This window comes from Somniosus microcephalus, chromosome 15 (genome assembly GCF_052327205.1).
Source record: "Somniosus microcephalus isolate GS21.2 chromosome 15, FLI_Smic_1.0, whole genome shotgun sequence".
Taxonomy (NCBI): domain Eukaryota; kingdom Metazoa; phylum Chordata; class Chondrichthyes; order Squaliformes; family Somniosidae; genus Somniosus; species Somniosus microcephalus.
The window spans coordinates 114,481,893-114,496,592 of NC_141001.1; the positions used below are offsets into that span (position 1 = coordinate 114,481,893).

General features: G+C 49.0%; 1 protein-coding gene across 13 annotated transcripts in view; it reads left to right on the plus strand.

The window, feature by feature from the left end:
• Nucleotides 1-14,700, plus strand: part of LOC147107164 (homeodomain-interacting protein kinase 3-like) — a 317,760-nt gene that overhangs the window by 218,200 nt on the left and 84,860 nt on the right. For all 13 annotated transcript variants that reach the window (XM_086008315.1, XM_086008320.1, XM_086008323.1 and 10 more), the window contains one exon: nt 14,429-14,552. In XM_086008315.1, the coding sequence (XP_085864441.1) occupies nt 14,429-14,552 (124 nt within the window). The remainder of the gene's footprint in view (nt 1-14,428; nt 14,553-14,700) is intronic.

Sequence of the window (14,700 nt, forward strand, 5' to 3'; positions counted from 1 at the left end):
GGGCCTTGGTGAGACCACACCTTGAATATTGTGTGCAGTTTTGGTCGCCTTATCTGAGGAAGGATGTTCTTGCCATGGAGGGAGTGCAGCGAAGATTCACCAGACTGATACCTGGGATGGCAGGAATGACGTATGAGGAGAGATTGGGTCAATTGGGCTTATATTTGTTGGTAGTTTAGAAGAATGAGAGGGGATCTCATTGAAACTTATGAAATTCTAACAGGACTAGACAGCCTAGATGCAGGAAGGATGTTCCCGATGGTGGGGGAGTCCAGAACCAGGGGTCACAGTCTAAGGATAAGGGATAAGCCATTTAGGACAGAGATGAGGAGGAATTTCTTCACCCAGAGAGTGGTGAACCTGTGGAATTCTCTACCACAAAAGGCAGTTGAGGCCAATTCATTAAATATATTCAAGAAGGAGTTAGATATATTTCTTAAGGCTAAAGGGATCAAGGGATATGGGGAGAAAGCAGGGACAGGGTACTGAATTTGGATGATCAGCCATGATCTCATTAAATGGCGGAGCAGGCTCGAGGGGCCGAATGGCCTACTCCTGCTCCTATCTTGTATGGTTCTGGGGAGTTGCACTAGCTAGCGCAGTGGTGTTACTTTGTACAACCGTGCTGGCTCACTGTGTCAGTGCCGGCTTGGTTTGGTACCGTTGCCCAGTTCGTGTGGGAGATGGGGCTTAATTTAGGTCCTTGTGTCTTGTGTGGGACACGCTGCTGGACGCCAGCCAGATCGCCGACAACGCTCAGGAAACGTGACAGATGTTTACTCGTCATTGCCAGAGTCAAATGCGCGGCTGGAGATCGACTTTACTGAGGCCGTGCCGAGAGGGAGGACGTTGAGTCATTGCCTCAGCACCATGACACTCGCGGTCCGCCACCCCCCCCCCCACCCCCCCGTGCCTTTCCACGATGACCAGTGTTATTGTACAGAGATAGAAACATAATTGATGAAGAGAACGGCAACAGTGGATGACGCGCACTTGTCACCTGATGGTTGTGATATTAAAAATGACAGAATGTCTGGAAATTAGCTGAAGCTGAGACTTTTCAATAACGCCTCCCTTCCTTTCTGGAGAAGAGGAGGGCGATTAACAACCTGTTGTCAGGTTTCTGCCCTTGTTTGGCATGTGTTGCTAGGAGGTGCCCTGGGTACGCCCGTTACAATTAAAAACAATTGTCTAAGCGGCAAGTTGGCACGGGAATTGGAGAAAGAAGTTTAATATTTTCTGGGATGGCTCAATGTCTTAGACATCGTGTGCTCCCCACACACATTCATGGGAGATTTCTAGCTGGAGACATTCTCAAACACATTAAAAAAAACACGCATGTACACACACACACATACATACGCACATGCACACACGCACATACACACACATGCACACACACATACATACGCACACACGCACATACATACGCGCATGCACACACGCACATGCACACATACGCAGATGCACACACGCACATACATACACACGTGCACACATACACACATGCACATACATGCACACACGCACATGCACACGCATACATACACACATGCACATACATGCACACACGCACATGCACACACACATACATACACACATGCACACACGCACATACATACGCAGATGCACACATACATACGCACATGCACACACACACATACATACACACATGCACACACACACATACATACGCACATGCACACACACACACACATGCACACACACACATACATACACGCACATGCACACACACATGCATCACATACATACACGCACATGCACACACACATACATACACGCACATGCACACACACATACGCACACACGCACATACATACGCACATGCACACACATACGCACATGCACACACGCACATACATACACACATGCACACATACGCACATGCACACACACACACATACCTATGCACATGCACACACATACGCACATGTGCACATACACACACGCGCACATACACACCTAGGCACACGCACGTGCGCACACACACGTGCATACACCTTGCACACTGCATGCACACGCACCGAGATGCACATTGTTAACTCCTTGCTCACCCTTCATCTGTACAATACACTGTCCTAACTCATCTGAGTTTTTTTTAAAATCCTGTCCCTGTGGAATGAACAGAATAGATGGAGGATTGATTTCTTTGTGTTTAGGGTGTGCGATGCCCAGTTTGGGTCTTGAGTCATCCGACGTAAACCAATTCCAATCAGGAGAGCCAGCCACACTGCAGCATGAATGCAACGAAGCAGCGACTGAAGCATCATTTCACCCGTAGCTCACCTCTGTAACTACTGACGTGCCGCAACACGAATCACACAGCACAGAAGGAGGCCATTCGGCCCACCGGGCCTGTGCCGGCTCTCTGAAAGAGCTCTCCAATTATTCCCACCCCCCCCCTGCTCTTTCCCCACAGCCCTGCAAATGTTTCCTTTTTAAGTATTTATCCAATTCCCTTTTGAAGGTTACTATTGAATCTGCTTCCACCGCCCTTTCAGGCAGCGCGTTCCAGATCACCACAACTCACTGCGTTGAAAAAAATCTCTTCCATCTCCCCCTCTGGTTCTTTTGCCAATGACCTTAATTCTGTGTCCTCTGGTTACCGACCCTCCTGCCAGTGGAAACAGTTTCTCCTTATTTACTCTATCAAAACCCTTCATAATTTTGAACACCTCTATTATGAAGTGCTGCAAATAACTGCTTTCTTCAACTACACGTACAGCACGACAGCCGGTCCCAGCAGATGGTTCAGTGGCAGTATTGACAGCAAATTAGCTCCAAAATGAAACGTGGCTTAACGAAAATCAACAGAATCTAAATTATGAGCACAACAATAAAGTTGATTTTCTGATATTCCAATAGCACAGCATTTCTTGGCTTCGACTCAATGACAATAACTGCAGAATGTCCAAAGATGCACTTTTGTTGTCTACGTTGCAAGCTAACGTCGACCTGCAATGTCTGTGTTACCTTGCAACATAGACCATATGATAAATTTCAGTGTTACGTCTGTCACATAGTATAACGATCAGGAAGGACTGAACAGGCGGGGGCTCTTTTCTCTAGAAAAGAGAAGGCTGAGGGGTGACCCGATCGAGGTCTTTAAAATGATGAAACGTTTGATAGGGTAGACGTAGAGAAGATGTTTCCACTTTTGGGGAGACCAGAACTAGGGGCCACAAATATAAGTCGCAAATAAATCCAATAAGGAATTCAGGAGAAACAACTTTACTCAGAGAGTGGTGAGAATGCGGAACTCGCTACCACAGGGAGTAGCTGAGCTGAATAGCATAGATACATTTAAGCGGAAGCTAGATGAACACATGAGGTAGAAAGGGATGGAAGGATGTGCTGATAGGGTTCGATACAGGGTGGAAGGAGGCTCGTGTAACAGCATAGACCAGTTGGGCCGAATGGCCTGTTTCTGTGCTGTAAATTTCCATGTAATTCTACGAGGCACTCGGCTCTTTTGTCAGGCAGCAGGTTTTAGCTGTATGAAAACAATTCAGTCCTCCTCTTAAGATCTGATTCCAGCATTTAGGGTGTTCTTCGACTGGTCGTGTGTCGTCAGCTTACCGACAGGTTCAGTGGTCGTCCTCTTCTTTCCATTAACACCTGTCTAATACCTGGCATGTATTGGATTTGTAACGCTACACTGTCTTTGTTGTAGCTCTCCAAAGCCTTGTGGTAACTCGAAACCTCTTTCAAAACCCTTTCTTCTGTCAGGTGATCAATGTTGGACCTTAAATATCCCACGCCACCACAGTTAAGATCGCTTCGGCCTGTCTGACCAAAAGTGATTATGAAATCTATATGGCTAAATCATTTAAATCAAAATACAGGAAACTCTCGATTTACCGGCACCTCAATAACCGGAAATCTCTGTTAACCGGCAAAATTCAGGAGTAGGTTCAGGTAAGTTTTACTTCATATTAGTGGCCGTTCCTGGATCTGTGGCCGTGTAACCGGGGTTTCTGCACGTGTTGCTAAGCAACAGGGAAGCCTGGATTTGTTGCTGTGTACGGGGCTCTCGTACCTTTTACTATACCTCTCTGTAATCCGGACTTTTTGATAAACCGGCACCACGCCGGTCCCGTCGTTGCCGGATAATAAAGTGTTTCCTGTATACTGTTCAACCACAAATCTTGCCTTGGAATTGTAACTGTTAAGTTAGCTGTTTCTATATAAAACTCACACTCAGACTTTCAAAAGGCTTAGCCTGCTCGATGACATCACTGTTGCCGGATGTTGGAGATTCGCTTGATTTGGTGCCGGATTGAAACTAACGTCGGGAGAGGTGAAATTCACGCCACAGACATCGCTCGATCTTTGTGGGCAGCTTTCTTTGAGGTCAGCGGCGAGCATTGTCGCTTTGCCGCTAACCACAAAACCTGGGCCAATAATTTCGGCCATATGAGTGAAAAAGAAAAGAAAGAAAGCCTTGCATTTCTATAGCGCCATTCACGACCTCAGGACGTCCCAAAGCACTTTACAACCAATGAAGTACTTTTTCAAGTGTAGTCATTGTTGTAACATAGCATTGCGCAGCAAGGTCCCACACACAGCAATGTGATAATGACCACATAATCTGTTTTTATTTAGTGATGTTGGTTGAGGGATAAATATTGGCCATGACACCAGAGAGAACTCCGAAATAACAACAAAAATTGCTGGAAAAACTCAGCAGGTCAGGCAACATCCGTGGAGAGAAATTTGAGTTGACGTTTCGGGTCGAAACCCTTCTTCAAAACTGGAAAGAAAAGAAAATAGATCGAAGGCAGGGCTGCGATCGAACAAAAGAAGTAAAAGAGACAATAAAAGGTATTCGAAACCAGACGAGATGGTAATAGGCCAGTGGAGACAACAGACAGCTGAGATTAGGTGTGAAGTGTACTGGCAGGATAGGAGACAGCTGCCAGGTGGGAGAGAGAAACAACAGGAAAGGGGCGGGGGGGGGGGGAAAGAAAGACCCAAAACAAAGGGGTGGAAAAAATTATGAGTAAAAAGTAATAGGGGTCGAGGTTATGATCTGAAATTGTTGAACTCGATATTGAGTCCGGAAGGCTGCAAAGTGCCTAATCGGAAGATGAGGTGCTGTTCCTCGAGTTTACGTTGAGCTTCCGTGGAACAATACAAGAGGCCAAGGATGGTGAGGTCCGAGTGGGAATGGAGTGTGAATTGAAATGACAGGCGACCGGAAGCTCGGGGTCACCCTTACGGACTGAACGGAGGTGTTCCGCAAAGCGGTCACCCAATCTGCGTTTGGTCTCCCCAATGTAGAGGAGACCGCATCGTGAGCAGCGAATACAGTATACTAGATTGCAAGAAGTACAAGTAAATCGCTGTTTCACCTGGAAGGGGTGTTTGGGGCCCTGGACAGTGGGAAGGGGGGAGGTATAGGGGCAGGTGTTACATCTCCTGCGCTTGCACGGGAAGGTGCCAGGCGAAGGGGAAGGGCTGTTTGGGGTGATAGAGGAGTGGACTAGGGTGTCTCGGAGGGAGCGGTCCCTGCGGAATGCTGAAAGGGGAGGGGAAGATGCATTTGGTGGTGGGATCACTTTGGAGGTAGCGGAAAAGGTGGAGGATGATCCGTTGAATGTGGAGGCTGGTGGGGTGAAAGGTGAGAACAAGGGGAACCCTATCGTGGTTCCGGGAGGGAGGGGCAGGGGTGAGGGCAGAAGTGCGGGAGATAGAACGGACACGGTCGAGGGCCGTGTCAACCACGGTAGAGGGGAATCCTCGGTTGTGGAAAAAGGAAGACATGTCGGAAGCACTGGTGTGGAAGGTGGCATCGTCGGAGCAGATACGGCAGAGACGGAGAAACTGGGAGAATGGAATAGAGTCCTTACAGGAGGCGGGGTGGGAGGAAGTGCTCTACTTCGAAATAGCACCATACAATCTTTTATGTCCACCTGAGAGGTGGCAGATAGGACTTCAGTTTAACGTCTCATCTGAAAGCTGGCACCTCTGACAAAACTGGGCTCCCTCAGTACTGCACTGGGGTGTCAGCCTGGATTTTGTGCTCAAGTCCCGGGGTGGGAATTGGAACCCACAACATAGACACATAGAAGATAGGAGCAGGAGTCGGCCATTCGGCCCCTCGAGCCTGCTCCGCCATTCAGTGCGATCATGGCTGATCATCCAAATTCAGTACCCTGTCCCTGCTTTCTCCCCATACCCCTTGATCCCTTTAGCCTTAAGAAATATATCCAACTCCTTCTTGAATATATTTAATGTATTGGCCTCTACTGCCTTCTGTGGTAGAGAATTCCACAGGTTCACCACTCTCTGGGTGAAGAAATTCCTCCTCATCTCAGTCCTAAATGGCTTACCCCTTATCCTTAGACTGTGACCCCTGGTTCTGGACTCCCCGACCATCGGGAACATCCTTCCTGCATCTAGTCTGTCCAGTCCTGTCAGAATTTTATAAGTTTCAATGAGATCCCCTCTCATTCTTCTAAACTCCAGCGAGTACAAGCCCAATCGACCCAATCTCTCCTCATACGTCATTCCTGCCACCCCAGGTATCAGCCTGGTGAATCTTCGCTGAACTCCTTCCATGGCAAGAACATCCTTCCTCAGATAAGGCAACCAAAACTGCACACAATACTCAAGATGTGGTCTCACCAAGGCCCTGTACAACTGCAGCAAGACATCCTTGTTCCTGTACTCAAACCCTCTCGCTACGAAAGCCAACATACCATTTGCCTTCTTAACCGCCTGCTGCACCTGGATGCTTACCTTCAGCGACTGGTGCACAAGGACACCCAAGTCTCGTTGCACTTCCCCTTCTCCCAATCTATTGCTATTCAGATAATAATCTGCCTTCCTGTTTTTGCCACCAAAGTGGATAGCCTCACATTTATCCACGTTATATTGCATCTGCCATGCTTCTGCCCAATCACCCAACCTGTCCAAATCATCCTGTAGTTTCTCGGCATCCTCCTCACAGCACACACCCCCACCCAGCTTTGTGTCGTCTGCAAATTTGGAGATATTACATCTAGCTCCCTTGTCTAGATCATTAATATATATTGTGAATAGCTGGGGTCCAAGGACCGATCCCTGCAGTACCCCACTAGTCACTGCCTGCCACTCAGAAAAAGACCCGTTTATTCCAACTCTTTGCTTTCTGTCTGCCAACCAGTTCTCTATCCAAGTCAATACCTTGCCCCCAATCCCGTGTGCCTTAACTTTACACGCTAATCTCTTGTGCGGGACCTTATCGAAAGCCTTCTGAAAGTCCAAATACACCACATCCACTGGTTCTCCCTTATCTATTCTACCAGTTACATCCTCAAAAAATTCCAGTAGATTAGTCAAGCACGATTTACCTTTTGTAAATCCGTGTTAACTTTGTCCGATCCTGTCACTGTTTTCCAAGTGCTCTGCTATTATGATCTTTTATAATGGACTCGAGCATTTTCCCCACTACCGATGTCAGGCTTATCGGTCTGTAATTCCCCGTTTTCTCTCTACCACCTTTTTTGAATAGTGGGATAACAACCCTTCTGGCTCACAGGCAAGAGCACTACCTACTGAGCTAAGGAGAAGACATCCCTTTTTGTCTTGGTGCAAACTCAGCACCTTGTCCAGCTCTGGTCACCAAGACACAAAGGAGACACTCAGGCACTGGAGGCAGTTCAGAAACCAATCCTGAGCTGAGGCCAGTGTAGAATGTCTGAATTATGAGGAAAGAATGGAGAAACTTGGAATTTTGCGGCCTTGAAAGGAGAATACTGAGAGGTATATAAGTGAATAAGTAAGCATGGAAAAAGCATGGAATACTACTTTCAGATGAAATGGCGCGAGTAGGACGAGGTGGGGACACAGGTTGAAACTTAGGACTGATACCAGGAAGTTGTTCTTCACACTTGATGGTCAACACTTTGAATGGACTTCCAGGTAGGGTAGTGGAGAAAAGACCCGTGGAATCAATTAAGAACAAATTTAATGCTACAATGGGGGAGGGGGAAGTATCGGAACTTCCTGGATGGATAAACTAATGGCCTTCCTCATCTGTATTTATCTTGTGAACATGGTCTTCCAATAGGCATCAATACCAGTTGAAAGAATTAACTCTTTCTCTCACCACCTGCAGAATGTTGAGGTACAAATCTGGTCCCCCCCATGCCATTGAGTGGACTGGTTGTGGCAAGGGACTTCCTCCAAAGGGAGAGAGGAAAATAACGGGGAAAGTTGTTGGAAGTCACTGGCCTATGCTCTTGCATTTGCTACTAGCAGCCTGTGAAGAGACCTACCCTATTGAGTTCTGGTGGGGAGACTGGAGGAGGAGTTTATTCCCATATAAATGTTGAAGAATAGTACTCTTCCCACTTCAAGAAGTGCCTGACTTCCGTATGGTGCCTTCGGCCAGACAGCCCGCTTGAAGTTGGACCTAGGAGTGTGGGAAAGAGCTGATGGATACTTCAAGCTTCCTGTTTCTCTCTGATTCACAGCGCCTTGGTCCATCAACTCACTGCATTACTGGCTGGATATTATGGGATGGAGAGTGAGTAAACTACCTGTAGAGATGATTCTCCCTTGTTGGTCAGGGCTGCTTGCTTTGGACACAGACAGAGGGAGGAGGGAACTGGTGCAAAACAGAAACATGTTTGCATTGTGACAACATGAAAGGGAGACTCCTCGGCACCCGGGAGCTAGACATCCCATTACTACATCATTCATCTGCCATCATTATTTACCTCACTTTTGGCTCCTCTCCACTTTTAGATTGAAGTACAGGTAGACTATCCTTTATCCGCACTTCCGAAAACCTCTAAAAACCGAAAGTTTTTTCGTGGAGCGTAAGTCGTGCGCACGACATGACCCGAGTGGCGCCAAACATGACAGGAGTGGTCCGGGAGCTCTGCCTTTCCCTGTGAGCAGGGCAGAGGGTCACAGAGTTCCCTCCTGGGTAGGAGATTGCAGGCCGAGCCGGGCAGTGTGAAGGAGGTACCGGGAGAGTGAACTCAACAATACAGCGGCCCGTCCGATAGCTGCAGCGGCCCGTCCGATAGTCTTTTCTTCCCCCCCCCGCCGACCTGATTTGCGGGCCAGCTTAGTGTAGGAGTCAGCCGAAATCCGGCTTTCCCACAACTGGCGGCGGCAGTCGAGCCCCAGACCCCCGCTAAGTCAAGGAATTCAGATACGGAGCAGGGGGAGCCGGAAACCTCGATCTAACGGCAGAAATCAGCAGCCATTTTGTTAGGTTTTCTTTCTTCCCCTAGCATTTTTTTAAACAGTCAGGCTGTGGAAAGAGTCTCTGTAGCTTAGCAACAGCTTCAGAGACGCTTCCAAGGCAGGGCCCGAGTGTTTACAAGCTGTTGCTAAGCAACAGTGTTTGTTGTCAACACCTTCTGAAATCCGAAAAATTCCAAAAACCGAAACACCGCTGGTCCCAAGGTTTTCGGATAAAGGATAGTCTAACTGTACTGTATTATTTTTGATATAAACACCAGCACTTGCCACAAACTGAAAGCCAGGGGTAGCCTGATGTTTGCTCGTAAACATTATGGGCTAGAAATTCAGTGGGCTTTGCGCCCAGTTACCGCCCAAATAGGGTTTCTGCGCCAGTGTAAGAGGGTGCGCTGATATTCAGCGCTGCGGTAATGGCGGCGGTAGCCGGTAGCGCTGCGCCGACACCGATGACGTCATCGGTGTGCGCAGTGCCCCGGTTCCGCCCCGCTTCCGGCCCAAACCCCATATTTAGTTGCGGCCGCCTCTTCTGCAGCGGCCGCAAACAGCGATTGAAAAACGGGGCCGTACTGCTGCGCTACTGGGGCGCTTTAAGGTGGAGGTGCGGCCGGCCGCTTTTTCGGCGGCTGCCTGCCCGCACCTCCTTCCCCGGCCTCCTCCACCACCCCCCCCCCCCCCGCGGCATTGCCGGCTGCTTTCCGCGAGCCCGGCACTTCTCCATGGTGCCGGGCTCATTTGCCGGCACAATCCAGCGGTGATCTCGCTGTTGCAGGCACCTCCCCCTTAAGAGAAGGAGGAGGCCTGCAGTACCGCAGCCTGCCGCTCCGCAGCGGGTGGCGCAGCGGGGCCTACAGCGCAGAAATTCAGTTTCAGCGCCCCAAGCGGGGGCGGGCACACCCTGGAATAGCGCCCGGTTCCGACTTGGGGTGCAAAAGCCGAATATCTGACGGGCGCACCTGGCTCCGCGCGTAGCGCTAACTTTTGGGCGTTAGCCTGCTGGCGGGCCTTAACTGAATTTCTAGGCATATGGCCCAGAAATTCGGGTCGGGGGCTTCCCGCGGGTGCAAGCCCCCGATCTGCACTTACCTTGCGCGCCGGCCATTGAGCTGTGGGCCCGCGTGGAATTCCGATCCGGGGCCTGGTCCAGCTGCCGGCGCGCAGTGCTTGCGTATCCCAGGGGCGCAGTTAGTTCGAAGCGTCCCCTGGGATCACATGGGCCATGGGGAGCCAATCGGAGCAGGGAATGCTTCATTCATAAGTCTGACAGGAAGTGCTGTCAAGAGTTATAAATACTACGGCCCCAAAATAGCACTAAATCTTCAAATAAATTTTTTTAAATCACATTTTTTAAATAAAAACTATAAATTACATGAAACAACTATTTTAAACAATAATTTAAACTTTTGAAAAAAATAATTTTATTTTCTAACGGGGCTAAAAATCAACTTACCTTGCTTTAAAGTATTTAAAAATAATAAACCTGTGGAAAAATGTTTTAATTTTAATTAATTCACGGCCTGCTTTTTATATTTCTAAATTCTGCAGGCTTACCCTCCCGGGAAAACCTGTAAGAAAAACCGAAGTTCGATGCGCACGCGCAGCCTCCCCTGCTCACGCGTTCGACCTCTGAACCTCTTCGTTCAGAGGATCGGAAGTGCCGGTTTCCCGCGCATGTGCAGTGCATGCAGGAAACCGGCACTTCCATCGGGCCTAAGGGGGAGTACCCCGTGCGTACTCACCCATGGAGACCCGAATTTCTGGGCCTATTAATAATGTGCTCACTGGGTGGAGCACTGGGGAACTGTCCAGGAGTTTTTTAAAATTAGTTCCAGGGATGTGAGCATCACTGACGAGGCCATCATTTATTGCCCATTCCTAGTTGCTCTTGAGAAGGTGGTGGTGAGCCACCTTCTTGAACCGCAGCAGTCCGTGTGGTGAAGGTACTCCCACAGTGTTGTTAGGGACGGACTTCCAGGATTTTGACCCAGCAAATATGAAGGATCAGCGATATATTTCTAAGTCAGGATGGTGTGTGACTTGGAGGGGAATTTGGAGGTGGTGGTGTTCCCATGCGCCTGCTGCCCTTGTCCTTCTAGGTGGTAGAGGTCGTGGGTTTGGGAGGTGCTGCCGAAGAAGCCGTGGTACACACTGCAGCCACGGTACACCGGTGGTGGAGGGAGTGAATGTTTAAGGTGGTGGATGGGGTGCCACTCAAGCAGGCTGCTTTGTCCTGGATGGTGTCGAGCTTCTTGAGTGTTGTTGGAGCTGCACTCATCCAGGCAAGTGGAGCATATTCCATCACACTCCTGACTTGCGCCTTGTAGATGGTGGAAAGGATTTGGGGAGTCAGGAGGTGAGACACTCACCACAGAATACCCAGCCTCTGACCTGCTCTTGTTGCCACAGTATTTATGTGGCTGGTCCAGTTAAGTTTCTGGTCAATGGTGACCCCCCAGGATGTTAATAGTGGGGGATTCGGCGATGGCAATGCCATTGAATGTCAAGGGGCTGTGGTCAGACTCTCGCTTGTTGGAGATAGTCATTGCCTGGTACTTGTGTGGCACGAATGTTGCTTGCCATTTATCAGCCCAAGCCTGAATGTTGGCCAGGTCTTGTTGCATGCGGGCATGGACTGCTTCATTATCTGAGGAGTTGCGAATGGAATTGAGCACTGTGCAATCATCAGCGAACATCCCCACTTCTGACCTTATGACGGAGGTAAGTTCATTGATGAAGCAGCTGAAGATGGTTGGGCCTAGGACACTGCCCTGAGGAATTCCTGCTGCGATGTCCTGGGACTGAGTTGATTGGCCTCCAACAACCACAACCATCTTCCTTTGTGCTAGATATGAGTGGAGAGTTTTCCCCCTGATTCTCATTGACTTCAATTTTACTAGGGCTCCTTGATGCCACACTCGGTCAAATGTTGCCTTGGTGTCAAGGGCAGTCACACTCACCTCACCTCTGGAATTCAGCTCTTTTGTCCGTGTTTGGACCAAGGCTGTAATGAGGTCTGGAGCCGAGTGGTCCCGGCGGAACCCAGACAGCATCGATAAGCAGGTTACTGGTGAGTAAGTGCCACTTGATAGCACTGGTGTATGAGTAAAGCCAGAATCAGGAGAAAAGAACGTGTTGGGAGGAATCAGCTGTCCAACCGGGGCGGGTGGGTGCGGGGGTGGGGGAGAGAAGATAGTGATTATGCTGTAGAGGTAAAAAGAAAAGGATCCTGTGTAACGTCTGTTGGTATGCTGTATGAAGAGGGCTATGAAGAGGCTGAGGGTATTGAACTCGGTGGGATTGTTTTCGGCCTGTTCAGCAAATCGAACAGAATCAAGCCAGGTCAACAAAAACTATATAAAGATTGCAATCCTCTTATCACAAAGCCTAGCTTAATAACAACATTTCATTCAGTGTGGCCGTTCACTCGTTTACAGTGCAGCTTGTTTCTGATCCTTTGTAGATGGCCTGGAGGATACAGGCCTGTTTAGGGGCACTGTACAAGGCCCCTCTTGTAGTGCAGGAGGAGACAGCTTCCCCACCTCATATTTGAAGTATTTGGCTGATTTGCCTCGTCATTTCTGTGGAGCAACAATAACGACAACAACAACTTTAATGTAGTAAAACACCCCAATGCACTTCACAGGATCGCTGTCAGACAGAACTTGACACCGAGCCACATAAGGCTTGGTCAGAGAGGTCGGTTTTAAGGTGCACCTTAAAGGAGGAGAGAGAGGTAGCGAGGCCGAGAGGTTTAGGAAGGGAATTCCAGAGCTTAGGGCCTCGGCAGCTGAAGCCACGGCCGGCAATGGTGTAGCATTGGAAACACCAGCATTAAAGAAAAGGCTTTCTACTGTGTCTCCGCACAGTGACACACTTGCAGTGTGGTGTGTAACATGAAGCGGTGGATTGCAAGTTCATGAATGCAAGCTTCCTCCACACATTTGAGTTCCATGGACAGGCAGCCAGCCAACACAAGGCTGGTTTCAGCGCAGGTATCGACTGAGCGGCTGGCTACGAGCTGACCACGTTCCAGCTCTGCCGTGTAGACACTCGTTTCGAGGGTGCCCGCCTGGCATTTACAATAAGGCTGTTCCCACACCTGGGGCGGACAGATCCTGCGGGCACAAAACAGGCAACTCGTCCATACATAAATGCAAAATGGACTTGTTTGCGTTTGTTTGAGCGGCCTCTTTTGCCCCTGCCCAATGCAGCCCCATCTGCACCGTTTCATTAAATGCCCAGCCTACTTCCTCAGCCTGGGTTGGTGCATTTCACAAGAATCCAGGAAAGGGAAATAGTAGCAATTAAGCCCTCAAAAAAAAATCCAATTGACCCCAAATCCCTTACAGACCATTGCAACATTGACTTGTGTTTATACCCTGCGCCTTCCCGTGACTTGCGAGAATCGGATGATGTAGGACAGCAGCAACAAAATCTTGCATTATTACAGCGTCTTTAACGTGGAAAAACATCCAAAAGTTCTTCACAGAGGCGTCATCAAAAAAGTGGGCGCCGAGCCAATGCTGGAGATATTAGGACAGGCGACCAAAAGCTTGGTCAAAGAGGTGGGTTATAAGGAGCGTGTTAAAAGAGGAGAGAGGTGGAGAGCAGTTTATGGTGAGAATTGCCAAATGTGGGGCCTTGGTGGGGCAAAGGGAAGTGACAGACATAGACATCCCTGTTCATGTAGTTGGGGGTGGAAGTGAGTGGGATATATGGGTGATAGTTATTCCTTCCCTTTCAAGTGCCATTGCGCCCGCTAAGGGTCATCGGGTGGCCTTCTCCCAAGCCTTTGCAGCCAAGCTGCTAATCACCCGCTGACCGGTTGATTTCCCCCTCATTCCTGCCCTTTTAGGCAGCTCCTGGCACCAACTTGTTCCCCCGCCACCATCAGCTCAAATGAGACTGAGAACTTGGCATGCACGGAGAGCTGCAAACCGGAACCTGCATCCTGCCCCTTGAGAAGCAGCGTGACTGTACAGCCGCTCTCGATACCACCAGCCTATAATATAAAACAATTCCCCCAAAGTAATTGCCAGCCTGGATTCTATGTAAGATTGCTGATCTCTTTCTCTCTTACAGGGACTGTCCTCTCGATGCCTATGCAATCTATCCACAGATAAATGTTCCGAATTGTGACTGTTCTGTGCTCTGCCGACCTTGTCCCTTCTAATGCGACGTTATATTTTCTTCTTCCCCCCCTCAGAGCGCCGGAGATTATTTTGGGTTTGCCGTTTTGTGAAGCCATAGACATGTGGTCGCTGGGGTGTGTGATTGCCGAGCTATTTCTTGGATGGCCTTTGTACCCGGGAGCATTGGAATATGACCAGGTGAGGAGCTATTTTTAACTGTCACACACAACTGCCTCATAAGGGAAACCACCAGCACGCCAAAGCTCGCTGAGTGTTGGATGATCATGTTTGACGGGCTTCACAATTAAAGGAGTGAGCAATATTTTTCTGTTTTTAAAGTTTTATC